Source organism: Miniopterus natalensis, chromosome X, assembly GCF_054644295.1.
Source record: "Miniopterus natalensis isolate mMinNat1 chromosome X, mMinNat1.hap1, whole genome shotgun sequence".
Classification (NCBI taxonomy): domain Eukaryota; kingdom Metazoa; phylum Chordata; class Mammalia; order Chiroptera; family Miniopteridae; genus Miniopterus; species Miniopterus natalensis.
The window spans coordinates 22,064,738-22,092,012 of record NC_142103.1 but is presented as its reverse complement, the minus strand read 5'-3'; the positions used below and the strand labels follow the sequence as shown (position 1 = coordinate 22,092,012).

Below are 27,275 nucleotides of genomic sequence, written 5' to 3'. Positions count from 1 at the left end.
ACCAAGGTACGCACCCTTGTTTGGAATCAAACCTGAGACCCTTCAGTCCGCAGGCTGACGCTCTAACCACTGAGCCAAACCGGCTAGGGCCAGGTCACTTTGTATTCCTTTCTTCTCTCCCTTCCCCAACCCCTCAGACAATCAATGATAAACATGTCACTATAGAGTAGTTTACATTTTTTAGATTTTATGTCAATAGAATCCAGCAGAATGCATCTTTTTTTTCTGGCTTCTTTCACTCAGCATAATTATTTTGAGATTAATTCATGTTGTTATCAAGTAATTCATGTTGTTATCAACTTGGTATGTATTAGAGCATTGGATTCTGTTTGGGAAGACCAAGCCTACCAACACACTATATGCATGTGTGCATAAGTATATGCATGTATACATACATTAGAGTGGTAAAGGTTCTGAGAGAAACATTTGGTATATCTGCACAGTTCTTGTTATAGTATTGTGGGTACACAGCTAGTAATACAGATGTAGGGAAGATGTTACCACTTTCTGGGGACAGCATACTTTTATGGAAAAGGTTAAAGTTGAGGAGTCAAATAGATATGCTTATTTGACTAATAATCATGATATGATTAGTGCCTGAATATCCTTACTTAGCCTCTCTGTTCCTTAATTTCCTTTTCCTTGAAAGACAGGGAGATAATAATTGTTATGAGCATTAAATGGGATCACATATATAAAGCATTGAGCATAGAGTTTGACACATAGAGGATAATCAAAAAGTGTTAGTTCCTTTTCTTTTCTACCTTTTACTTGGGGAAAAAATTCTCATCCTTAAAAAATGGTAGCTTCTTTGAACTTAATTATAATATCATAGTGCCATCTGGTGACCATATAGAACTATTACAGTATCTGTATGGGATATTGCATTTCTGACAAACTCTACCACATCTGTATTAAAGATGTCACCTCTAGTTATGTTTTGAGGTAGTGTTGAAGGGACAGGGAATGAAGGCTGTGTTTGAAGATGGTTCTACTGAGCTTAGAGACTCCTCCCCTGACTGAACATTCCTTCCTGTCAGGAAGCAGAGCTCAAGAAAAAGGAGAAGAGCTTCTCCCATAGCCTATTACAAGATGGGAAAATGGCAGATTGAGTGTGGAAGCTAGTGAAGTCCTCACATTTATTCACCACCTCTAAGGGAAATGCTGACAGGGAAGAGTTGGTATTTTTTCCTGTTGAGAGGTCTACCCTTGAAAAATTGGCCACCGTAGCTTTGACCTTGAATCCAATCCCAGAGGAGTTTCAAAATCATGTAATCCCAAATACCACCTAAATATTCCTAAGAATGGGATAGAAGAGGGCTCGTCTCCGTTCTCCCAACTCCCCCCACTCCAACATGGATGGAGGACTGTACCATCAGAATTCAGCCAATGCCTCTGACTCCATCAGACTGTACCTGCTTTCAAGTTGCAAGAAGTACCCTCACACTCCCACCCCACCTCTAGTGCCCCCAAAACAATTCTCAACAGGTGACCACTCTTGCCACCTCTCCTTTGCCATCAAATCAAGTCAAAACTGGTCAATTTATTGAATGTAAATTTTATTGTGGTTTGGATTATGTAAGGCAGTGTAGTGAAGGCACTGCAGAAGTAACACAGGCTGAAAAACATGATAGGAAATGAGCAAGCTAAAAAACCTCTACAAAATATTTTTTTAAATGAATGCGTGCTGGACTAGACTAGGTACTACAACTATGATTTTTTTTAATCATTGCAGAAGCATTGAAATATTGATGGAAGTGGGGATTTGGGGGGTTAGAAAAGGCTTCATGGAGGAGGTGGCATTTATGCTGGGCCTTATAGGAAGGGTAGAATGTTGATAGATGAGACGGAGGGAAGAATGTATCAGAACGACTGACTCTAGAGAAAATTATGTAGAAGTACTGAAACAACAAGAGGGGCAAACAAACCCTCAGGGAGTGAAGCGTCCCAACTGACAAAAATGCCTGAGAGGCCTGGGCTGAGACCAAAGTCTCAAGGCCTCAGATGGGGTCTTCCGTACCAATATTGGGAGGCACAGAACAACGGGCTTGTTTGTAAACCTAGCAGCAGCAGGAGGTTTCACATTGCAGTCAGGGGCCCAAAACTGGCTGTACTATGCCTGGATAGATTTTCTTATCCTTTTAGAGTGTGTGGTACTTATTCATTCTTCCTCTTGCCCACTGACTGCCTGAACGGTAGTTCATGCGCGCCCACATGCGCGTGTGTGAGTGTAGGTGTGTGTGGATGGGTGGGGGACCGAGGCTTTGTCTCCCACTGCAGCTTCTTCCACTTTTCCCTCTTGTGGCACACAGCTGGCTTCCAATGAACTGGAGCTCAGGCCCTTCCCATTGTCTAGGCCTCACTGAACTCGAGCTCTTGATTAAGCACCAAGGAAGCTTCCTCAACATGAAGGTAAAACCTACTGTGGGAGGTGACTTAGGTTAGGGCAGGACTACACTTTCCGGAGGTGGTGATGGTGGTGGTGATGGTGATGGTGATGGTGGTGGTGGTGGTGGTGGTTGTGCTGGTGGTTGTAGTAGTTGTGGTGGTGGTAAGGGCTGGGGATGTATAAGCAGGCTCTGGCTGCTGAATAAAATGCTGCAGGGTCATTTGTAGTGTTCAGTAAGGAGCTGGAATGTCAGGCTAGACCAGCTTGGCCTTGATCACCCCTCCTCCTTCCTCAACATGCTCTACAGAGGAGATATATTGGGCACCTGAAAGCAGCAAAGGCATCTGTAGGATATCCAGACTGTTGTTGTCCTGCTTGAATCTCACCCCCGGAAGCTCCAGAGATATTTTTTGGCAAATATCCATATGATCTCTGGATAAGACTGTCACCTCCCCCTGTCCAGCTGCTGGAGGTATATAGGTTATGTAGCTACTGATGCTACTTGGATCGGGAGGTATGGGGAACTTATCAGAAGAAAGGAAAAGTTAATTACTATTAATTTCTTTTTTTCAAAAGATTTGAATCTGAGATAAGACCTGGCATCTGACAGAAAATAAAAGGATGGAAAGCTGTCAGGATTTTCTGGAACTGGAGATTTAGAGCTCAGTAAGATCATCGCTGGAAATAACTTTAAGGCTGATGTGGCCTTGCTTGACTTTGGCAGTTGGACCACCCTTCTTACGCAGGTACAGAGACTTCAGATCACGGCAGTCACTGGGGTCAGCATCCAGAGTAACCTGCCCCAAGAACTGATCACAGAATTTTCTGCTGTTCCAGACCTGGAGAGAAAAGTTGAGAGAGTGAAGGTGAGCAACCCTCTGTGAGATTGGGCTTTTCCCAGTGGCATCTAGAACCTAATGCTAAGCTTGGAAAAGTTTGTTTAAAAACCAAAAGACAATCTCTCCTGATAACTCACTGGCTGAGGGGAAGATACCTGTAACAGTGATGAAAAGCCATCAAGCAGAGCTCAAGATCGTTATGAGATGCCTACCCAAACACACTGGTCAGAAGCATTAAGTCAGAAGAACAACCAGACTGTAGTGGTCCATCCTTAAGTAGCAGGATCAGGGTCATCTGAACTGGTTTATGCTTTCCCTCATGGGATTTTACTATACCTGTGAGCATGAGGGCTTCTGCCCACAATGAAATAAATGGAAAAGAGGCTATTTAGGATGGAGATTAATAAGAAAGTCAGTGTCTATGACTGGTGGGACGTGTCTCTGAGTACAAAACAAATAAACAAAAAATCAGGTTAACGCTTGCTCTGTATCCTAGACATATGTGAGGCACTTGGGATAATCTAGTATTTGATACTGAATATGAGCCATCCTGGGGGTCCCTATTCACATTCTTACCTGCACTATAATAGGAATGTCAGTGGTCCTTCTGTAGAAAATGGCCTGTGTGTCAAAAATGGCATGAACAGTATTCTTTTGGACAGGAGAACGGACTTCTTCCTTTCCACACTTGATGATCAAATACGGGTTCACAGCTGGAACAAAGTGACATTTGTGTGTTTTTTTGTTTGTTTTTTCAAAAAAAAATTAAATATATCTTTATTGATTTCAGAGAGAGGAAGGGAGAAGGAGAGAGAGATAGAGATAGAAACATCAACGATGAGAGAGTCATTGATCAGCTGCCTCCTGCACATCCTCTGCTGGGGATCAAGCCCACAACCTGGGCATGTGCCCTGACTGGGAATTGAACTGTGATCTCCCGGATCCTAGGTTGATGCTCAACCGCTAAGACACACCCATCAGGGCAGTGACATTTGTTTTTAAGACAATGATTAAATTTCTCTTTCCAGATAGTCAAGAAACTATTTCACTTAGTCCATTCTGGGATGTTGAGCATAACACCAGGGTACAGGAATGACTTAGCACTTTTGTTCCTGGTTCCCTTTTTCCCTACACTTTATAAAGGAATAATATAAAAATAAATATTATGTAGGCCTTGCACAAAGTTTACATTCCATTTTGCCATAGTTGAAAGCCATTCTGACTTGTCTAGACTGAAAATTCCATTGGAAAGAATCATTTGTGACCATCTTTTCTAATCACACATGCAAAAAATGATACTAAATTTTGTTTTCCCAGACACCCTTGCAGTTCTTACTTTCATTGGCATACTTCTTCTCCAGGCCCTCAGCACTGTGAACAGTGATCTGGGTAACTACCTTCGGGTAGCCACGAGCCAGGTTCCAGCAGGACATCTTGGGCATGTCCAGAGTCAGTTCCCTGGAATATCAAAAAGAAGACACATTATTGATGAAGAATGCCCTCTGATGAGGAGAGAGTCTTACCAAAGTAGACATTATTGTTAAAAAGCATGAAACACTGAGTGACTTGGCCCATTCTTCCTCAGACATGGCTTACATTTTATGACTATGTTTTCCTTTCCCCTTGTTTTAAGGACCAGTAGATAAAGATCAAAGAAGTCAGGGTTGGGGTGAAAAGGTAGCTTTGTTGACTCAACACTCAGAACATAATAGAGGAACAGTGAGGAGGGCCAGCTGTCTAATAGAAGAGAGAGTTAGCCAGAGAACAGAAGATAAAATATAAGTGGAAAACCTTAGTGTACAGGCCTGTTCCTTATGAATAGCCAGTCAGAGATTTCAAGCTCAGATCACTCACTGGGGAATTTCTCATAACACCACTTTGAAGTATATTCCTACCACCATTATTTCATTTAAATCTAATTTGAACAAGTTGTCCCTTAGGAGGCAAAGCAGAGAACTGGAGTTTGCAGGGCTGGCTAAGGAAACTGAACCTGAGCTGGACAGGCACTTCAGAGAAGATTCTCAGGAGAAACTCGCTGGTGCGGCCATGCTGAAACATGGTTGGGACAAGCACATAGTTGCCTTTCTTCAGGTACTTGCTCAGGAACACGGTGCGGGTGTCAATATAGGTGGAAGTTCCAGCACGCTCTTGGATGTAGAGGTGGTGAAGGCGAAATTTGCGATTCATCTCCACCTGGAAATGAAATCAAATGAAATGCTCCATTCCACTCAGGTCATAGTTTTTGTGTAGGAAGATCCTAGATCCTCTGCTTTCTTTATCCCTGGACCTTTCTTAATTCCACTAACCCCAAGCCATCCTAATTTTTGCTCCATTTGTCATCATTCTCTCTTCTCCAAATGCCCATTCTTACCTTAAAGAGCTCAAAGCCAATGATGTAATTGTCAGGTCTTCCCATGCGGCGATATGTACGCAGATCCTTCTGTTGCAGTGACATGATGACCTTGTGCTCATCCTCAGGCACAGTGAAGATGTACTAAGGAAAAGAAACCACCAAGGAGCTTAGTTAGCACTTCCATTTCAGATAATCCAGCTCAAATTTCAGGGGAAAAAAACTCTACTTTGGAAAGCAGAGACTTGGGTTATTTTCTGGGCTTTGCCACTGACCACACAAATTGGATAATTTAGATAATTCATTGACTTGATAAGTGTAGATCATACTTGATTTTCTTTATGGCATTCAGCATGTATGAGAGAGATAACTTCATGCTTAGGCTTTTGATGCCAAAGGGACTATGCTTTGTTTTAAGAAGTTCTTGGTAAGATCTTGGGAGTTTTTGTTTTTATTATTGTCCTCTTGATTTTAAAAGCAGTATACAGAAAAATTCCAGAATATATAAGGACAAAGTATTCTTGCTTAACTTAACCTGACACTGCAGCATCCCCCTAGGCTAACTTCCTATTGCCAGGCAGATGTGTGGCTTGTGGAAGGGCTGGATCCACTTCCTTAAAAATTGATCTTTTGCTACCACTGTTTTAGGGAAGTCGCAGGCCTGTACTAGAGACTTTTCAAATACCATATGGGGAATCATGGTGTCACTGGGAAGTAAAACTGAAAGGCATCAGATTTTTATCTATCTATCATCTATCTATCTATCTATCTATCTATCTATCTATCTATCTATCTATCTATCTATCTATCTATCATCTATCTATCTATCTATATCTATCTATCTATCATCTATCTATCATCTATCTATCTATCTATCTATCTATCTATCATCTATCTATCTATCTATCTATCTATCATCTATCTATCATCTATCTATCTATCTATCATCTATCATCATCTATCTATCATCTATCTATCATCTATTATCTATCTCTGTGGTTTTTTTCTCTCTTCCCCTCCCTCCCTCCTTCTTTCTCTCCCTCCCTTTAGCAAGAAACAGGAAACATATGCTGAATTATAGGCTCGCAAGGCCACCAAAGGTCAGTCTTGTGCAGACACTTAACAATGAAGCCAAAAGGGCCATTTCTTCAGCTTGGTTTATGTGCTTGATACTTAAAACATTTCCAGGGTTGTAAACAGAAGTGTAGGGAGGAAGTAATAGGAGCTTTATTTTCTTTAGGGACAATAAAAATGGAAGGGATGGAGAAAAGCATGAGTTAAATAAATTATGCCACAAGCCTTAGTATCCTTCAAAATGCCTGCCAATGAAGTCCATACAAAGAAAATACACACCCATATAAGGCTTTAATACAGTCAGAATTCTTGTATTCTGTGGCTTAGCTCATCAGCACATTTGGGGATAAAACTATCAAGGTTATTTTAGATTCAGGCTTTGGATGTTTGGATTTTTTGCTTTGGAGTGTGCTTAGGCTTGAGCTTTAATGTGTCACCTGGAATAGCACTGTAATGAGAGATAGATGACAAGGTAGCCATTCAAACCCTGGGATAAATTACCTGGTACTATATTAGAAAAGTGAGACATGATGAAGCTCAAAAGAATAATCTTCATGAGGAGAACATGTATAGTAAATGTGCACCCAAGAGAACAATTGGGCAGGGGGAAAAAATGAAAATGAATTGAGAAAGTGTCTGGGAGAAGATCCTTCCTCTCCAATATGGGACCATCAGAAAGAAGTGGGAGTTGTCAAAGAGCCATACTAAGCGATATGGCCAGGAGAGGTAGCTAGAAGAGAGGGCTCAGATTTGTTAATGTTGCTAAGGTGCATTTATCCAGAGACATTCTACCATGCTTTACCAACATCTGGGCCAATCCCTAGGCATCTTGGTTGATGAATATTACACAATAGCCACAAATGGAAGAATTAATGTGAAAGGCAAGGTTCCCAATGCCTTGATAGCTTGGAGGCCAAAAGAAAAATTGATTCTGGTGGAGGGGGGAAATGGAAGACATCTGTAATATTTTCAACAATGAAATAAATTTTAAAAAAGAAGGAAAGATAATTGATTCAAACCTGAGGATTCTGCAGGAAGGTATCACGGTTGTTATAGCAGCCTCCTGAACGGTTCATCAGGGGATCATCATCCACAGTCCAGCATCCCACCACTGATTCTAGCTCCTTGCGGCCAAAAATGGGGTTGTTCACATTGCGGCAGACATTCAGTTCATGAAAGTTGCGGCAAAAGTCCTCCAGGCTCATCCTGAATGGAAGGAGTACAGAAAAGAAATGAAGATGGTACTTAATACCTACCCCTTTAGTTCCATGTAAAAACCACAATTCCCTTAGCACAGAAAACCTCTCCTCACCAAAACTCTCCATCGTCAGACATAACAAGCTCCAGGTTCTTGCGATCTGCTGCAGTCAGTTGCTGCCACTCTTCAGAACTAAAAGCAAATGATCAAAAAAAGGATAATCCTTTATGTTTGCCATTGACTAGTTACAGCAAGCAGTATGCCAAAGAAACAGAATGCATGAAAATTGGGCCTGCTTTATCTCACTTCTGGCTGAGTTAAAGGCCCATGTTTAGGAATAGCTGACAGATGTCACTGAGCATTGGCAGCAGTTTGGGGGAATGGGGTTGGGAGGACTATAGGGCTTTTGAGATGTAGTAGTCAAAGTGGAATGGCACTCACATTTCACTCCAGGGGCCACTCCATTCCTGTCTTCCCAAGGGGTTCCTCAGGCGAATCATATACAGTTTCTCAGTACTGAAGACTTCCACAAGTCTTTCTCCAAGACGGATCTTCCGTATATCAGTCATGGTGTAGGTATGGCCCTTCAGTAAACCCCAATCAGTTTCAACTTCTTGTTCCTCCTGATTGGGAGACTGAGAGGAAAGAAAGATACATAAGAGCACAAGAATTGGAGACCCAAGGCCTGGTTCCTCCTCTTCCTTGATCATTTTACCTCAGTATGATTGAAGCTAGTTCTCCCTATGCAGAGAGAAATTTGATCGAGACACTTAACACAAAGCAAATGAAGGAAAGAAAATAAAGAATTTAATATAACAATCACTTAAACAATTCATATTCAAACTACCTGCAGTACTGCACTAATATGAACAGTATTAAAATTTGGTGCAGCTGGTTTACTCCTTGGGCAAAAAGCTACAATCTCAACACCCAGGAACAGAGACAAAAGAGACAAAAGGGATAATTTAGTAGAGGCTATTTATTTATTTAATCTTTATCCTATGGTATCTTTCCATTGATTTTCAGAGAGACTGGAAGAGGGAGAGAGAGAGAGAGAAACATCGATGTGAGAGAGACACACTGATTGGTTGCCTCCCGCACGTGCCCTGACCACAGCCAGGGATAGAACCTGCAACTGAGGTACCTGCCCTTGGCCAGAATTGAACCCAGGACCCTTCAGTCTGAGGGCTGACACTCTAACCACTGAGCCAAACTGGTTAGGGCTAGCAGAGTCTATTTATGTCAGCTCAAATGCTGCGTAAGCCCCCAGCAGGATGACTAAGACAAAAGGGTAAAAAGTTAAAGCTCCTCAGCCTATGCCAGGGATCAATGTGTATTGTTAGCTTTCTGAATCCCATAATAGCTTTTCATGAATCTCTACAGTAAGGGTGATATTACTAATAAATTTTGTAGTCTCCGCTGTCAGAGTGGGTGAAGAGTGGTTGTTTTTGGTAAATACAAACCTCAATGGAGCAACAGATCAGACCTCCTTTGGTAAATGTTTTGTATAGTTCTCTGAACAACTTGTACTTTTCCTCAACAAGCTCAGTGTATCTTCCCTTCTGCATGTCAACAGTTTCAGCCAATGTGCCAGTGAAGTCCACTATGATATCAGTGGTGGTCAAACCATCAAGGGCCTCATAACAGCCAAGCAGCCTGAGAACAAATATGCAAGGTTATCTTTGTAAAATTATTTTTCCAGGTTAAAGACATCTTGTCCCAAGAATTAAAACAGTTCCTTCTCAGCCAGCCTTTACCATCTGGCTTTTTTTCTAAGTGTGACATGAGAGTTATTTTGAGATTATAGTCAGAGATTTCTAAGCTTAGACTATGTTTGTTAAGGACAGTCCATGCAGAATGTTTTTTCTACAGGTAAATACTAGACAAGGAGAAAGTTGTAGGCCATAATGCCATGTTATTTGCAGATTAGCAGCAGGAAGGGACACCTAGGACCAGGTAAGGAGTTAATAGAAACCAGAACATCTGATTTCTCTCTAACCTAGGATTTCTTAGGGACAATCCAAGGCTCAAAGCAGTGTCTTGGATCTGACTCAGATCTTACCCAATTTAAACTAAGGGGGTTAGGCTTGGAGAGAATGAACTCCCAGGGAAATATGTGGCCTTACTTTCCTCAAGTGCTAGTCAATCCCCACTCCTTACTTTGCATAAGCTTTTTCCAATAGAGCATTCCAAAACTCATTCATGGAGGTGGAGAAGGAGAAAACCAGATCTCCATTGATGGTGGGCAGCAAGTCATCAATCACCACCTCGGTCCATTCTCCAAAATGCCAGAAACGGAAGCGAAATATCCCAGCATATTTATCTAGTTTTCGAGGGTCCCATTCCTGTTCCTTATGGTTAGGAATTGTCTGGAAATATAAGAACATTCAATCAACTCTTATTCACCAGACTATATCCAAATATTGATATTAAAGCTGACTTCCAGCAAATTCATGTGGCAACAGGAATCACACTAAATACATCTGCTTTGGATCTAGATTGGGAAGTCCTAGGTAGGACATTTTTTTCCCCCACAACTGTTGCCTTCCCAGTTAAGTTTTGCTGAGGGTAATATTAACATGTCTGTCCTGAATACACAGAGGGTGACTGGAGGCAGCCAGCTAGGGGTTAAATTACTTCCCACAGATAATCTACAAACTTGATCATAAGAAACTGTCTATACAAATATACCCATGGTTGCATTTTTAACCAAATAAGCAAGGCATTTTTAAAATTCAATTTAATCAAAATACAAGGCCTTCTGTGGTTTCGGTTTTTTAAAGTCCATCTTTGAGATTTCATGTAGATTTTATAGAATATAGATTTTATTCACAACTTGAGTAAAGTCACATTTAGAAAACTCTCCATTTCTATACAATTACACATTAATCTATAAAATTATTTTTCTGAATAATTTGTCCCAAATCCAGTCAACACTTCATTTCCCCAAACTCTAACTAAATGCCAAAGAAATTTTTGTACCCTCAATGATTTGTTAGAACTTCTTCAAAGATCTATTTCCATTTTTATCACATTTTTGTTATTTCTGGCCCCTACTAGCTTTATATGCCAGTAGGTACAGAGATTATAAGTATGCAGAGATATTGGGTCAAAGCACTGCAAGTGATAAAAAAGATCAACTAATATGTGTGACAAAGCATATAGAGTAAAATCTTAATGGTAGAATCTGGGTGAGTATACGGGTATTTCCTGTAAAATTCTTTCAATTTCCTGTATTTGTGAAAAAACTCACAATAAAATGGAGGAAAGTTACCTAGTTAATACTCTGATTTCAAGAATTAGACAATCTAGAAAATTATAAGCTGAGTTTTACTGAAATTATTACAGGAAACAAGAAAATGGAAAGTGAATGAGGTCCCATAGGAGGGGCAATACCTTTGTCCAGTGAGACTCCTGAACAGCCAAACAGGAGAATGCAGAGACCATTGGCTTGTGTCCCAGTCTCCCTTGGGTCAGCTGGTGGTTGCTGATGTTGCCCACAATCAAACGGGGGTCATCACAAATGTCCTGTGGATACAAAAATTGGTTCTAGGAGTCTAGGAAGTGTTTCCAAAGAGCCAATGTGAGCTGAGCTAGGAAGGATGGAAGATGTAGGGTTCAAAAGATGACTAGAACTTACACAAGTGAAACAAAAGGAAGTGTGGGGGCAATGAGGAAAAACACAAAGCAGTAGATCATCTAGACACAGAAAAAGGGTAATGTGGAGAAGTGGCAAGAGAAATGGAAGGAGAGGATGGAATGAAACAGGATGAGATGTGCTGGTCAGGGCTGTCAGACATAGCTATCACTGAGGTTTGGAAGAGTTTTCAGCACAGCAGTGAGGTTTTAGTGGACTAAGATTTAGCTCATTATGTTCTGATCCTATTTGTCAGGATGAGATTTCCTGAAGCACTTGTGCTTAGAAAGGTGATTAAATTTAGGAGACAGGGCCTGATGGAGGTGAACATAAATGCTTATCCCTATCTAGGAAAATTATTTAGGAGACCTTTTACATGAAGCCCTTTCCTAACATAAAGCAAAAGCAACAGTAGTCTCCATGGCAACTAGATCTTTACACATTTTTGGATAAATATAGATGGCAGCAGCACTAATAGCAGGTGGTAATAGACCATTCACAGGAGCATTTCAACAGACACTTTTCCCACAATGGATGTTCTGAGGAAAACTGGATAAAGTGGGGAGAGCATTTGTTTGAGGTGTATGTGTGTGTCTTCCCCAACATATCATTAGCAGTGCCATTTCCACTGCAAGTAGGAAAATGAGACCCAAATAACACAATTACAACAGAATGTAATGAAGACACAGTTGGGGCATTTTCAAAGTATAATCAGTGCCTAAAGGAAGGATCCCCAAAGTGAGCAGATTGAATAGGAGTGGTAATGCTCAAGTTGAAGCCTTAGGAACAACTAGATTTAGGCAGTTGGACAAAAGAAGGATATGAAAACATCATGGGTAGAAAAACAAGCATGGACAAAGGTATAGCTGCATACATGACACCATATAGTTGAAGACATGATTGTGTGGCTCAGAGGATCAGCACTTGCAGAGTTAAAAGTCAGGAAATGCTGATGAAGTCTTGAGGAGATAAAGAAAGCTTGCTGAAGGAGGTCATTGGCCAGTACCTTGACATTCTGCTTACAGGATGTCAGAAACAAATCCTAGTCTCAAATGGAAAGAAAACCTAGATATATATTCATTTAAAAATTATTAAAGAGAAACAGCTATATTTTTTTGGTTCTCAAACCCTTTTTAATGGACATAATTCTCCTTAATGAAGAGTCCGGTCTACAGAATGAAACATTCCATCTATTCTTTAAAAGCCAAAATAACTCTGGAAAGAAATAAGTATTCTGGGCAAGGACAAGTCCAAACTGAAGATTAATTGGGCATCCCTGTGCCAAAAGGAGATGGTTAGGTGGGTTGTCAGCTTTGGATTTTCTGTGTGTGTGTTTTTTAATGCATGTCTGATGTCTCATCATTACTTTTGTGTCTTAGGAAAGACTTCTACCTTACTAATTTTTTTGTGGCTTGGGAACTGCTTGTTTTTTCACTTATTGAACATGAAGCAAGTGTGTTAGATAAACTATATCTTGATATTCTTTCTCTTATTTTTCTTTGCCCCTTCTAAGATGTAACTAACAGTTTTTCCTTCCTGGGTTAGGTGTTACCATTTTATTTTGTACAAGATGTAAAGTTATGCAATGATTTCTTGGACCTAGATGATGCATACAACAATTTCCTAGCCTGGAAAAACAATACAGTGAACACTGATATGTGAAAAAGTATATTTTAGATCATTAAGACATTATTTTTTAGTTTTATGTCGAATTATTAGTAATTGGGCTTACATTACAGTGTCTTCAATTTACAAAAGGCTTTCATTTCACAGCAGAGATCTAGGCTCAGTCAATATTTTTGTCATGCCAACTTCTATTCAAGACGTGTGTGTGTGTGTGTGTGTGTGTGTGTGTGTATGTGTGTGTGTGTGTAAAGCTAAATATAATCATGGCAGAATATATATTTGGGCAAAAGCTCACCTTACTTTCCATTTCCCATTGTAAGCTGGCCCATGACCCGATTTTACTTCACCATTTTTCATATATGAAGAATGGCTATTTAACAATGGGTTTTAAAACATAATAAGTTAACAGTCTACAGACTATCAAAGCTGAAAGAAATAGTAGAGACTATCTAATCAACCTGTTTATTATACAAATGAGGAATCAGGATCAGAGAAGGGCAATAGCTTGCCCCTTCAATCATCCAGCAAGTTAGTAGACCTAGGATTGAAGGTTTAGGTTCTTCAAAACCATATACAGTTAGAGAAAGTTTTATGTCGAATTATTAGTAATTGGGCTTACATTACAGTGTCTTCAACCGAAGACCTCAGCTGATTCATCCTTTTTCCTTTAGGTTTATCAATGGACACCACATAAAGGGTAATATTTTGCAGCTTTTCAGGGACAGAGATGCAACTACCTTTTTCAGACATCCATCCTTTTGTTTTATGCTTCTTTGCTTAACACAAGTAAAAGCTCTCCATTGTTCTGAAAGACTTGCTTAAATCATGTCTTAGCTTTTGGTTCCAGGCTAAACCTCATTAATAAGGTTTAAACTCCTCAATTTAATACCTTAAATATGAATAAATCCATTTTGTATGTCAGCACCACGATGTGAAACACAGGAGCAAATCTTTATTAAGCCATATTTTCAACCTTTTTAAGGAAGCTAAAAACTAGAAAGCAGCTAAGGAGGTAGAAAGGATAAAGGGTAATGAGCCAATGCAAATCTAAAAGTGGTAGGGAATGGAGTTGTGGGAGAGGTCACAGCTCACATAGTCACATATTTGGGTGGCTTGGAAGGGAGGAAAGATTGCTGAGCCCCTAATGGCTCCCAGCTGTGTTGGCAGAGTTAACGTGATCCTTGAACTGGGCTGTTTGTCAAGGCAGAATAATTTCTTAGGGGGAAAACACACACAAGTAGGATGTCAAGAACTAAGAGTAAAGCCAGGAATGGTCCCTGCACATATCCATCCCTAAGCCAAAGCCTTCCAAAGAAAAGCAACTTTTCTAGGAAATAAGTTCTCTTAGCTGAACACTGAGAGACCCTCCCATTGTCCTCACATCATCTCCCTTGCCAGATAACTCTGGGAGGGGGAGGGAGGCATGCAATTATAATTCTTGGAGCCCTGCACATGTCACTCTACATGGCTCCCTTTGCACCTCCCACATCCACATCTCTAGAAAATTTTTTAACACAGGTAAAATTTGATGGGAATAAACATTGAAGTCCAGGGTAAACCTCAAGAACCAGACTAAAATAAAAGCTGCCTAGAAAACCAGGAATCAGAAGAGTGGAGACACTTTTAAAAGTACTATGGGCAGTCAGACAGTATTAGGGGGATGGTGGCATGGATAACTACAAGTGAGGCTGACCCAGCAATTGGTATATTATTACTAACTCCAGGGCTGTAAGTAGTCCCAGAAGGTTCAGGGTTGCTATTCAGGACCTGTGGGCTTTGTGAGCTAGTCCAAGGTGCCAATTACCTTATTCTTAAAATATTGAATCATCTATAGACAAGACATTGATAGATGAACTTAGGTGCAGAAACGAAAGTTGAATCAGTCTCTCAAGGATACCATTTTACCTTCTGAGAAGTTTTGCTTCTGCATGAAGATATCATCATCAGTGCAACTTTCTCTCCCTTTCTAACCCTTGAAAGGAAAATTGAATATGGAACCCAAGAATAAGGTCTTAAGTTCAACTTCCACTTCCAACCTAGACAATCAAGTCACAACATAATATATTTTTATTTGAGTCATCAAAATTCTATTAGGACACTTTAGATATAAATCCTAAACTACTTTATTGGGAAGAGCTTATGTATTCATGCAATGGAATATTGTTCAGCAGTATACTGACACATGTTACAATATGGATGACCTTTGAAAACATTGTTCTAAGCAGAAGTCAGCTACTTTTATGATTCTATTTTAAGTGACATGTCCAGAATAGGCAAATCTATATAGAAACTGAAAGAAGATTCGTGGTTGCCTGTGCTACAAGGAGGAAGGATTTACTCACTACAAATGTGCACAAGGGACCTTATTGGGATGATACAATTGTCTTAAAACTGAATTGCGATGATGTTTGCACAACTCTGTAAATTTACTAAAAAATCAATGCATTGTATACTTAAAACAGGTAATTTTTATGGTATATAAATTTCATTTTAATAAAGCTTTTAAAGTTTTTTTAAAAACAGAATTTAAAATAAATAAGATATATGGAAAGAGTATGGGCCTATTCAACTGTCTTCAAGTGTGAAAAGTGGAAAATATTTAGGACTACTCAGGTGGTGGGTGACATGATCTGTGGGAAGAAAAATAAATTTATGAACAGTTGAGGCCAAAACTACTGTGAAGAGAAAAGATGTGTTACACTCAGCTGGGTATTGGCAATTTCCATTAGCACAAAGAGAGAAGTGTTTCCCCCTTTACCATTCCCTCACATGCAATTTATCACCGAGGCCTGTGTCCTGTTTCTAATGTCTCCTTCCCCTCATCAACCTTTCTCTTCCATTCCTATCGTCCTCACTTAATCCAGAACCTCACCACCCTCCTCCCATCCAATGTAGTGAAATTGCCCCTGGGGAAGGTATTACCTAGTGGAAGACGTGGTCAAGAGCAATGGTAGTGAAAGCTGAACTCAAAATTTGACCAGGAGAGCTGACAGAAAATCTTGTACAGGTGCCCTTTCTTTTCCCACAGCTGGCTATGAAAATCCCCATGAGGCCTTGCTCCATTTTAGTTTGAGATTAGATGCCTTTCTCTAAGACACTATTGTAGCTGAGTATGAGTCATCCAGGAAAAAAGCCAGAGAGTTGTAAGAGGGGAGAGTGGCTGGAGGAAGCTGGAGAAGAGATTTTCCATGAGAATGTGGTGGCCAGATTTCAGAATAAAAATCTTACCTTCAATCTTATGATCACACTGTAACTCAGTAAAACTCAGCTCTTAGAATTTACTAAGACTTTATATGTTGAGGACCCAGGAGGACAGGAAAGTCCAGGAGTATATGTCTCAAGCAATATACCTGTGTACCCAGTAAGCTAGGGCCATGGGACCACTGGAGGAATTAAGGCACAGTATTTTCCTCTGGAAGGTATGAGCATTAAATAATTGCAAAACACTCTATCAAAAGTGGCTTCTTAGTACATAGCAAAGAAGCTGCAAGTTGGAATAAGGGGAACTCAATCCTGCTCTAGGATGGTGAGTCTTGACTTGTGTTAGTTGGTTTAACTGGCAGTGGTGATTATAGGCATGAGGGCTTATAAAGGCAGAGGCTTTTCAACATGGGAGAGGAAAGAGAGAGAAAATATGAGGTTAAGCATGCTTTTTCCATTTTAGAGACTTCCAAATAGCCTCGGTTGAGTATGAGGCTATGTGACATGCCAAGGGACAAGAAGTCTGTAAACTTCTCTGCAAACCAGGATTTCAACCTTGCCAATGAGGCGGGTGAGGCCAATGACCCATCTGGTCTTCCTGAGCCAATTCAGAGAGGCCCACGGCTGTCTCTAGGCTTTCCTGATGGGAGGCCAGAGAACTTTGACGTGGTTCTTGACCACAGGCTTGGCCTCCACACTGACTGAAAAGGAATACAAAACTTTTTGAGGAGACTCAGATGGTGGTCCAGAACCTTGTTTTTCCTCTACTTTCCACAAGAGGCTCCCTCCCCAACCACTTCAATCCACAATGATCTCCCCTTTTTCAGAACCTTACATGATTTATGGTTTGTGTGTTTGAAAATAGCATTTCTTATATCTGACATTAATTTATTATTTAACTCTTTGATAGCTCAATATCTGTCTCTTCAACTAGAATGAAAGTGCCTCACCCCAAGCCATGTCTGTATCTTGCACAGAAACTGGCATAAAATGTTTTTCAAGTGTTTCTCCCGTTAGGCGTAATTAAGACTAAGATCACTGTATGCTCTCAAAAGGGAAAGTATGGATCAATTAATGATGCACAGCATCAGAACAGTGAGGAGAACTGATTGGAGAACTACATATTTTAGCAAAAGAGATACATACAACTCTATGTCCCTAAAACGGCAGCATGGTGAAAACTAATGTGGGCTTTGCAGTCAAAACTGGATTCAAATCCTAGCATCTTAACAGTCTCAACCTGGACAAATTCTTATCTTATCTCTTAGACCCAGTTTCCTCATGCATAGTATCAACTTTCATTTTTTTAGGCCAGGAAAAAGTGATATCAAAATGATTTTTAAGATACCTAACTTGCTAAGCCGTAGCAAACAGGATGAAATAAAAAATGTATAGGAAACTCCAAGCACAGTATCTGGGCCCATAGTAGGCATGCCATAAATGCTGATTCTTTTTCTGCCCATCCCCATTTACCTTCCCTTTCTGACATTCCCTCACCCTGGAAGAGGTATTGCTTGCCTCAGAGGCAGGATGGACTATTGCCACAGTTATTAAGTTTTTTCCTTCCCTGCTAATCCACCTAGGATTCAATCCACAGAATTTTGAATATGAAGGGAAAGGACAAAGGACTGAGCCAAGATAGAGGAAGTGTGCATCAAAAGACTGGCCAGTACAGGAAGCACTGTTTGCTTGGTTCACATCTGAGGAATGGCTTCATGTTGGCTTGCAATTTTGCCGCCCATTGGATCTCCTCCCACCTCCTCCAGGAATCATTCATTCTTTCAATTATCAATCATCAATCATTCCTTCTTTCTTCTCTGTTTTCCACCTCTTCTCCTTTATCATTTTACTGTTTAGACTATGAATATGTTCAAGTTTGTTCTATTTATTAATCACCTCCCAAAAAAACCTCCCTCAATTTCCTGCTTCCTTTTCAGCTACTTCTGCCTTACTAATCTCCTTTCTTTTATATCCAAGCATCAAAAAAGAATAGTGCTCCTCATTATCACCATCCATTCATAACAGTGGCTGCAGACAGTATACCTCTATATTCTTGATGCATTTCTGGAAAAAATCTTACCTCTCTGCATACTCAATTAATGGCTTGTGAATTCTACTCACGTTTCCCAGATTTTATTGCAGGTCAATGATCTGCAGGGATGTCAAAAACTGGAGGCACATAAAATCAGGAGGAGTATAATCTTCCTTCTGATGGGGAGACTTCTCCAGGTCTCATATTCTCAATGGCTATCATACTTTACAGGCAAAAACTGAGACATAGACCTAGAGGGTATTATGCTCAGTGAGATAAGTCAGTCAGAAAGAGACAAATACCATATGATTTCACTTATATGTGGAATCTAAAGGACAAAATAAATGAACAAAGAAAATTAAAACAGATTCATAGACACAGAAAGTGGACTGGTGGTTGTCAGAGGGAGGGAGATTGGGGGACTAGGAGAAAAGGGTGAAGGGATTAAGAAATACAGATTGGTAGTTACAAAATAGTCACAAAGATGTAAAGTAAAGCATAGGAAATATAGTCAATAAAATTGTGATAACTATGTATGGTCCCACTTGGTACTGGAAATATTGAGGGGAACACTATGTAAAGTATATAATTGTCTAATCACTAAGCTGTACACTTGAAACCAATACAAAATAATATATAAAGTGAACTGTAATTGAAAAATAAATTTAAAAAGAGAGATATCTTTTGAATCACATAGAAAACAAGAGCCTTAGAGTGATTGATGTATCTTGGCACCACCTGGTGGCACCCTACATGAACTGAAGTAGCTCTTGTAAGAACTCCATTTAGTTTAAGCTGTGGAAATTGCAACTAAAAAGTGATAGCTTGCTTATTGAAGAAGGCAAACCTTAAGTTGCTAATTGAAGTGGTTCAATGATAGTTCCCCAAAAGGTATGTCATTAAATAGAATCAGAAAATCTTCAGGATACTGCGAAGATCCAAGAATTTGCATTTCATAACAGTCCTCTGTGGCCTATATTCCTGGTCATACACTTTGGGAAAGAACTCAGGTATTATATCCTTCTATCCAGTCGATACCCTTTAGATATAGAAAGGTTGTCATTTATTCTCCAGGCTCCATCATCCTATCATTTTATGTATTGAGCTCCCAGTCCTGTAGGGCTTGTGAAGGCATAAAAAGACTTGCTTTAGAGACAACATACAGACGTTCCACAAAGAACCATGGTAACTTTTAATAGTTGGTGAAAGAGCTGCAGTGATACTTGAATCCCACTTTGCTAATTTTGAAAAGAAACAGATGATGGTATCCAAACAGCAGCAAATAAGCCTCCCTCCCCCAATGCAAACTCTATCTTCTCCCTATAGAGTTCATTGAATTTACGCTCAGCATATAAAGGGCTTTTCTTCTCACTGGTCTGGGATTATCATAAAGTTGCTGTGATAGTCAACTCAGTAAAGTGTACAGTTGTTTTCTGAGTCACCATGTTTATTCAAATGAACTTCCAAAGAAAACAAGCACGGTATATTTCTTTTTTGTTCTTTTAAAATTTCTAAACCTGATAAAATCTGACTGAAGTTCAGGAGTCCTCAAGCTATAGTCAGAAACACAGATTCTTAAAACCTCCCATTTCAAAGTTGTCTCCTAAATTGGTCTACATGCAGTAGACTATGTGAGTGAAAGAGTGAACCAAGTATTTATAATGAAATAAAGAGGGAGACAGAAATTGCAAAAAGAAACTTACCTGGGGACGTTTCCACACCACCTTCCCAGGAAGCAGTCGGTTGTAGAAAAGTGAATCATTCTCAGGCAAAAAGGTTGGATCACAGAAAAGTATACCATCTTTGATGCACTCCTGTTTCAGCTCCTGGTACTTCTGGTTTTTAAAGAGCTTCAGAGGAGGCCCCATAGCGTTGAACTATGTCTAGAATGAGAAGAAAAAAATGTTATTAGAGGAAGTTCTCAAGTCTTTTAAAGATTACCTGATTAGACAAATAGTAGTCATCCCAGTGACTTATTCTGGAAGCTAGGCACTTCAAGTTAGGCTTTAATCGAAAAATCACCATGGGGGGGACAGGTTCTGCAAGTAATTAATTTAAGGCTTTGTGTAAGGCACTTAAGCCATTCTGGGGCCTTGGTTTTTTATCTGACAAGCAAGGAAATATGGGCCTTAATAATATTATTGGAAAAATAGATAATAAGTGTTAAGAATGCTAAATGTGAGTCACTATAATTTAAAGGGCAATCTCATATTTTATACTGACAAGAAGGAGTTCAAGGCAAAGAACAATTTTAAATTTGTGATGAAGATAAAAGTCAGTTTACTATATTCGGAATAAGTTGATGCCCTGAAGAGCCACACACTTTGTGCTTGAGGGGAGAAGCAACCCCTTTTACTTCTAACAAGTCCTTTTACACAGTTCCTTCCCTTTTATCATTAAAGAGCTTTGCATTTTTATTACTGGCCAGAAAGGCTAATGCAAGAAACAGAGTGCAGGAGATAGCCTCCAAAGACAAGGAAAGATAGAAAGATTTTATATGTCTTTCTTCTTCAAAGTCTAATGTGCAATCATTTGCCCTTGATAAAAGGCAGACTCCGAAATTCAATTACACTGATTTGGTGGACTATAGATCCTTATCCTATGGCAATACCGTGTTGCTTTATATTCTTAAAAAAAAACAAACAAAAAACAAAAAAACAAACCTCACATGACCAAAAAGAGAATGGATATAGTGGTTCTTTAGGCAATGTGTATTGGAGTGCCCCATACTCAAATGCCCCAAACAACTGTTTTTTATGAGGATAATTTGAAAGGAAAATTTGATTTTAAATAGCTTTGGGGTGATAATAGAGTTTTCAATGTCTTTGCTTGATCACAAAGAAAGATTTGTAATGATTTTACTGATCTTCTCATGGCATTCAATGGTAGATAAGAGGGGGTCTGGGAAATTTACATGGCACCAAATATTTTAAAAATATATTTTAAAGATAACTATATTCTATGATTGCATGAGAGTTGAAAATAAAAATTCTAAGTTTAGAGTATCTGCTATAAAATGAGTGAGGTTTGGAAAAAAGGCTAATTATCACTTTAAAGAGTATCTGTGTAGATAATACAGATCAAAACCCAGTTAATAAAGTGGCAGTTTCAATTTTATAAAAGAGTATAATATTAATCAGACCTCTCTACTATCTTATTTCATGTCATTTCCATATTATATTGAAATGCTTTATTGGTAAAGAAGTCTCCCTATTTGAAAACTGTAAAAAAATTGTAATTTAATGTTCTTTGCAACTTACAATATATATAAACAAGCTTACCACTTTCCTAGACCCAAAGAATAAGAAGCTGGAAATAACCAGTTTTTCCATAGTCTTACTAACAATTGTTTTTTTCAAACTGAAGGCTATGGGACACTGCAAAATACCAAAATGCCTTCAGTTATCAGATTTCAGTCTGCTCAGTAATCATTTTCCATTAAACAGCATCAGAGCCAATCTGAATGTTTGCCTAAGCTCTTTTGTGGAACCTGTTAAAAATGGACCCCAATTTTTGCATGTGTTCAAACTTAAAACAAACACTACTGTGCCTCTTACTTTCCCTGGAAGGTTTTGGTGGATTGCCAGAGGCTGAGGACTATAAATGGGGGATAGTCTGGGGCAATTAGAATATTTAGTTTGCCACAACCTCCTAGCCCCTAATCATTTTGGATAAATGAGTATTTCCTGTTCTTAGGAAGGCCCTCTGCCCCATCAGTCTCCCTTCTTACTCAGTCAAATGACTATGCAAGGAGGAACCTGCAAAGGGGATCCCTCTGATAAAAAGAGGGTCTGTCTACATACTGAAGCAGTATCAGTTGCAAAGAAAATCAGGTTTGATTTTAAAAACCAGCATGATCCCAGTAGGCTCTTTCAGAGGCAGAATGTACAGCTGGTGTGAATAAAGCAAGCCTTTATACCTGCATTTGGGGGCTCACAGTAAGTAAGGAATAGCAGCTATCAGCCTAAACTTTGACAGGTTTCCATTAGAGTACAACTCTAGTCCCATGTCGCATTTGACTTGCAGAGTAGAACTGTCCCCTATTGTGACTAGGTATTAGGACAATTATGTTCCATTTGCTGTGACCTTGGTTTCTTTGTGCTTCAATTTTCACTTTAGGAGATTAGGATTATCTATCCTGCCCCTCTTACACCATGGCTGTACCTAATGAGATGGTTAGTTTAAAAGTATTTTGAATAAGTAAAAAAGGCTCCATAAAAGCAAGATATACATTGTAAGCCATCTTATTGCCTGGCACAAAGCTGGGCACACAACCATTGTTCAGGAAATAGTTTTTGAATGGATAAATGTCTTATGTAGAAAATTCACATTTATATGCCAAGTCATTGTTTGAAATATACATTTAAGTTGATGAACTTTTCATGGCAGCCAGGTTTAGTAGATATTATCTGTACCCTTCATTTTGTAGCTGCAGAAATGGTAGCTCAGAGAAAGGGCAGCTAGAAACTTGCAAAGCCAACTCAAACTCGGATCTGTGTAATGCCAGATTTAGTGTGCGGCTTTCCAGCACACCACACTGCTTCTTTTGGTCACTGCCTGTTTTGAAGAAGGGATTTTTTTTTTTTTTTTAGCTCAAATAAGGAAAACCCTCCAAAGCAAACATAATACCTAATTTTGAGGCATTCTGCCTAGAATTTATTGTCATGGTGGATATTAAAAAGGTTCTTATTTTCATGGTTTGATGATCATGGGAGAATCCGAACCCTTTACATTGGAGGGTTAATCAATTAATCCTCAGAAAACTTTTGAAAACCCAGAAATTTGTAAGTTAGGTTTGTCATAAACAACTTGCCCTGTCAGAGAGTAGGAGAGTGAAGAAAGGAATGTTCCTTCTTTGCTATCTTGCTACACCCAACTGTGAAGAAGAGAGAGCCTTTAGGTTAATAACCACATATTAAGAGTCAGTAAACAGAAACAAATCTAGGGATTTAAGTATCAGCCTAAAAGAGCCTCTAGCTAACAAATAAAGAAACATGCACATCTAAGCAGAGGGACAACTGTGTCCTGAGACAAGTATCATGGGTGTTTGGATGAAGCTGAATGTGGGGTTTTGCACTGAGATAAAGGTCTTAAGCAATAGCAGTCTAGAGATAGAGCACGAAGAAGGCCGGGTGGATCAAGGCAAGTGGGAGGGGTGAAAGCAGAGTATGGAAAGTTGAGAATTGCCAGGGGAAGTTGAGGGAGCCTGCCACGTAGAGCACAAGGCGGCAGTTAGGATAGGAAGCTTTTCCTACTCACTGGACTGGAAAGCTTAGGGAGCTGGGTAAACTCTTAAGAGGAAAATCATTTGTTCTTTACCTGAGGGTTAGTCTTAGAGTAGAAACCAGATTTTGTTCCAAAAAGTGAAATCTGACTCAGTTTATTAAAGAGAATTATTAACTGATAGAGGAAATCCAGTCTGTGGTTTACAAACTTTTGTTGATTGGGGTGAGTTGGTAAGGTAAAGGAAGGAATTTTAGGGGGAGAGAGTATGGCTTCTGGGGTGTTATTCCTTGCTAGATTTTCTTTTTCCCCAGTTTTGCCCTTTGTGCTGTACTTGGGACAAAATCAGAGGTAAAAGCAATTAAGTGTTTTTGCAGGGCAATCTGAATACAGAAGACCTAACTCTCCCCTGGTGCGAAGTAGGGGTCACTTTAGCCACAATCAACAGTTCCTCTCTTCACACCTGGGGGAGGTGCATTGCAAGAAATGGGGCTTGGAGAAGGAGACGTAATAACAATTCAGCATCTACATGTTACACAGAGAATAGAACTTTCCATGCCTACACAAGCAGTCTTAGCCCACATCTATGGGCAGGCATCTACCAGGAGACAAATGGCTGTTCAGATTCAAATTGCTAGCCAGATATTCTGAGGTCTGAAAGGGACTATAAAAGTCCTCTGATCTAGCCTTATTTAGGACACATCAATTCTGCTTGGAGAGAAGACTCTGTACAAAGACACTCAAAGAAAAAAAGAGCACTCGATTACCTTTAATTCCATTGTCGAAGAACTCTATCAACAAATATAAAGCAATTCAGAATCATAAAAACAACACAGGTAGTCAGGAGATCCAGAATCAAGTCCTAAATACCACCATTTAGTGTAGACAACATCTCTGTCCCTCAGTTTCCCCATAAGTACAATGGGAATATATACGATGGCTGCCCCATACACCTCACGGTGTTATTGGGAAAATGTAATGAAATTAAGTACATGAAAATACTTTTTAAATGTTAAGGATAATCAATGCAAGACAATAGCATTAAGAAACATTCTTTTTTAGCAAATTAAATCTCTTTTCGGCCCTTAGTGAAAAATGAGATTTGATCACATGCTTTAAATAATTTATTCAAGGACATTTAAAAGACCAATATAAAATGGCTCCTCCACCATGCAATACCTCCTCTTTTTTCAACTTTTCCTTTTTGGTTGACTTGCCCCTCTTAGATGAATAAACTCATCCTATAAGTCTAATTTTATAGCCTTTTGAGAATCTAATCCCAATCTTTATAGAATTATGCTGGAAGAACTCTTAGAAATCACTTAACCCAAATCTTTGCTTTGATAGGAAGGTAAAGGGGCTTGCTCAAGGTTACATATTTAATGGCAGAGCTAGCGCTAAAACCAGAACCTCCTGACACTTTTAAAATTGGAGGGAGGTAAGCATGCAAACAGAAAACCTCAAAACACGGCTTTGGAAAATTCTAATTGTCTGCTTCTTACAAGAATGCACTTAAGAGTTTTGTTTTTGAATTGCAAGTTGTCAGAAGGTGAGATGATTTCAAATCAAGACTCATCAAAGAAACACTGTTTTGGGGTCACAAAGGGGCTTTTTCTGCTTTTAATTTAGGAACTGAAAACACCCAAGCATGCAGAAAGCCTGCTTTTTAACTTATTCCTGACTACACAAGTGTTTTTAGAGTTTCCCTAGCCTGCTAGGAACTCTAAGGATAAATAAAGAATGCTATTCAAAGCCAAAGTATTCATACACATGCACATGTGCAAACACATGTATATGCATGCAAACTACTAGAGGAATGAAAGAGTTAATTAGCAGCCCCCAAGGAACCTTTTTTAAAAATTCCTTTAGACTGTAAAATGTTCTTAATTCCATGTAAACATTTTTAAGTGAGACATTAGCCAAATTTCAATAAAACATTTGTACAAACTAGGATGCTTTATCCTGAAGCTAGAAGTGACTGTCAGGATGGCAGAATTTGTTTAATTTTCCTGTGTGCTTTTCACCAAACTTCAAACTCCAAATCCTCAGAACCAATTTTCAATTGCAATACTCTGATCTTTTCTCGGCCCTCCCCGAGCCCACTCTGGCCAAGTAGCCTGGTTAAGCCCCTAGAACACCAGTGACAGTGTTGTGGGTGGGTTGGGGCAGGGGAGGATAGAACTACAACTGCAAAACAAAATTTAAACCAAAACAAGAATAAGAGAAGAACAAAACCAGGCTGGCAAGGGGCTGAAGATAAAATAGCCAAGATCAACCTGTCACCAGGACAGGAGGATTCCTGGCTGTGCAAAGAGGACAGCCTCTGCTGCCACTCCCTCCTGTGCAACAGTGCACAGACCCTGCACCCCACTTCCAGGGCTTAAAGGCCTTTTGTACACAGTGTGGTTCCAAGATTATGCCTGCTTTTCAATAATTTGCCCACAGCTGTGGTTCAGACAAAGCTAAAATAAGCCTTGACAGTCAGCCTGGGTTCTCCCTCTCACTTGCCTAAGGAAGATTTGTCCTTTCTTACCAGGGATTTCAGGGAAGAGAAGACAAAAAAGACCAGATATCACCAGAAAACTTTCATTGCCAGACAACCACAGTCACCCCACACACACCCAAAAATAACCAATCCAAAAATTCCATTAGTTTGGAAGTTTCCAAACTGCTATTACACATGCCCATTTGATCCAAACAAACCATAAAATTATAGGTGTGAATTTCGATTAACTATAAAGTTCAATTTTCTTTACCTCTTTTATACACCAATTTATCCAGCAAACAAAATTCCAGGATAAGTTTGTGAATGCCCTCTCTACTCACCTGAGTTATCCCAGTTGCTGCCGCTGCTGCTGCTGCTGCTGCTGCCGCCTCTGCCACTGCCGCCGCCGCTGCTGCTCTTGTCCAGGTAACCCCTAGAAAGTCTGTTCAGTCAGTGCGGCTGAACAAAGATTCTGGCTTTCTTAACCTGAAAACTATTTGGGCTGTACCAAGCTCTGCTCACAGGGGGAGGTGACTCGCAGAAGAAACTTCAGGAGATTTTGCCCCGCCTAGCAGTCAGAAACTGATCCTGAGTCATGAGGAAAATCTGGAAAGCACCCCTGCCAGATGTGCAGATGGGATGCCCACTACAGATCCACTCAGCAACAAATTGGAAAACCCAGGAAGCCACATTTGAAATCTTTTTCCCTTCCATGGAGAAATGGGACTTTCAAGAGAGCTCTGATAGATTTCTGACTTTGCTGTCCCAGGGTTTAGAGTGCAGACAAAGACATTACTTGAAAGGCGACATGGCAAGAAAAATCTTGAAGTGGTGGGAAAGTTCTTACGGGCTACTGTGCAGACACGGCCCTTATACATGGATCTATGATAGTGATGAAGACCTCAGCAAACGAGTGGGAGTGAAAGAGGAGGTAATGGAGCACAGGGAAGAAAAGGTTGCTTTGTAAAGTAACAGGTTACATTTGGCTAAGTGCAGAGAGAAAGGAGCATTAAGAGGGAGGTGAATGGAGTTTGATGCCATAGCAGTTGTAAGAAACTTAATTTCTAGCAACGGAGCTGTGTAGATTCTGCTTGGTAATGTTGGGTGACAAGCACAGCAAATAACTGTTTGCTCTGAAAGGCTTCAGCAAGATACTCAGACCACTGTAAAATACTATGCTGTACCCCAGTCAAGGTCCTGTTTCCTGAGACATTCACTGAG

At 39.8% G+C, this 27,275-nt stretch overlaps 1 protein-coding gene across 1 annotated transcript; it reads right to left on the bottom strand.

Moving 5' to 3' along the window:
* Positions 1–1,542: 1,542 nt before the first annotated feature.
* On the bottom strand, positions 1,543–26,468 carry CAPN6 (calpain 6). The gene is made up of 13 exons (XM_016198184.2): positions 26,396–26,468; positions 20,050–20,229; positions 11,247–11,378; positions 10,011–10,219; positions 9,314–9,506; positions 8,292–8,485; positions 7,965–8,042; positions 7,672–7,858; positions 5,600–5,722; positions 5,219–5,421; positions 4,565–4,686; positions 3,805–3,941; positions 1,543–3,228 (listed from the first exon to the last, which is right to left on the bottom strand). Exons 2-13 carry the CDS (start codon positions 20,212–20,214, stop codon positions 3,046–3,048), a joined length of 1,926 nt encoding a protein of 641 aa, XP_016053670.1. The 5' UTR covers positions 20,215–20,229; positions 26,396–26,468; the 3' UTR covers positions 1,543–3,045.
* Positions 26,469–27,275: the final 807 nt, after the last annotated feature.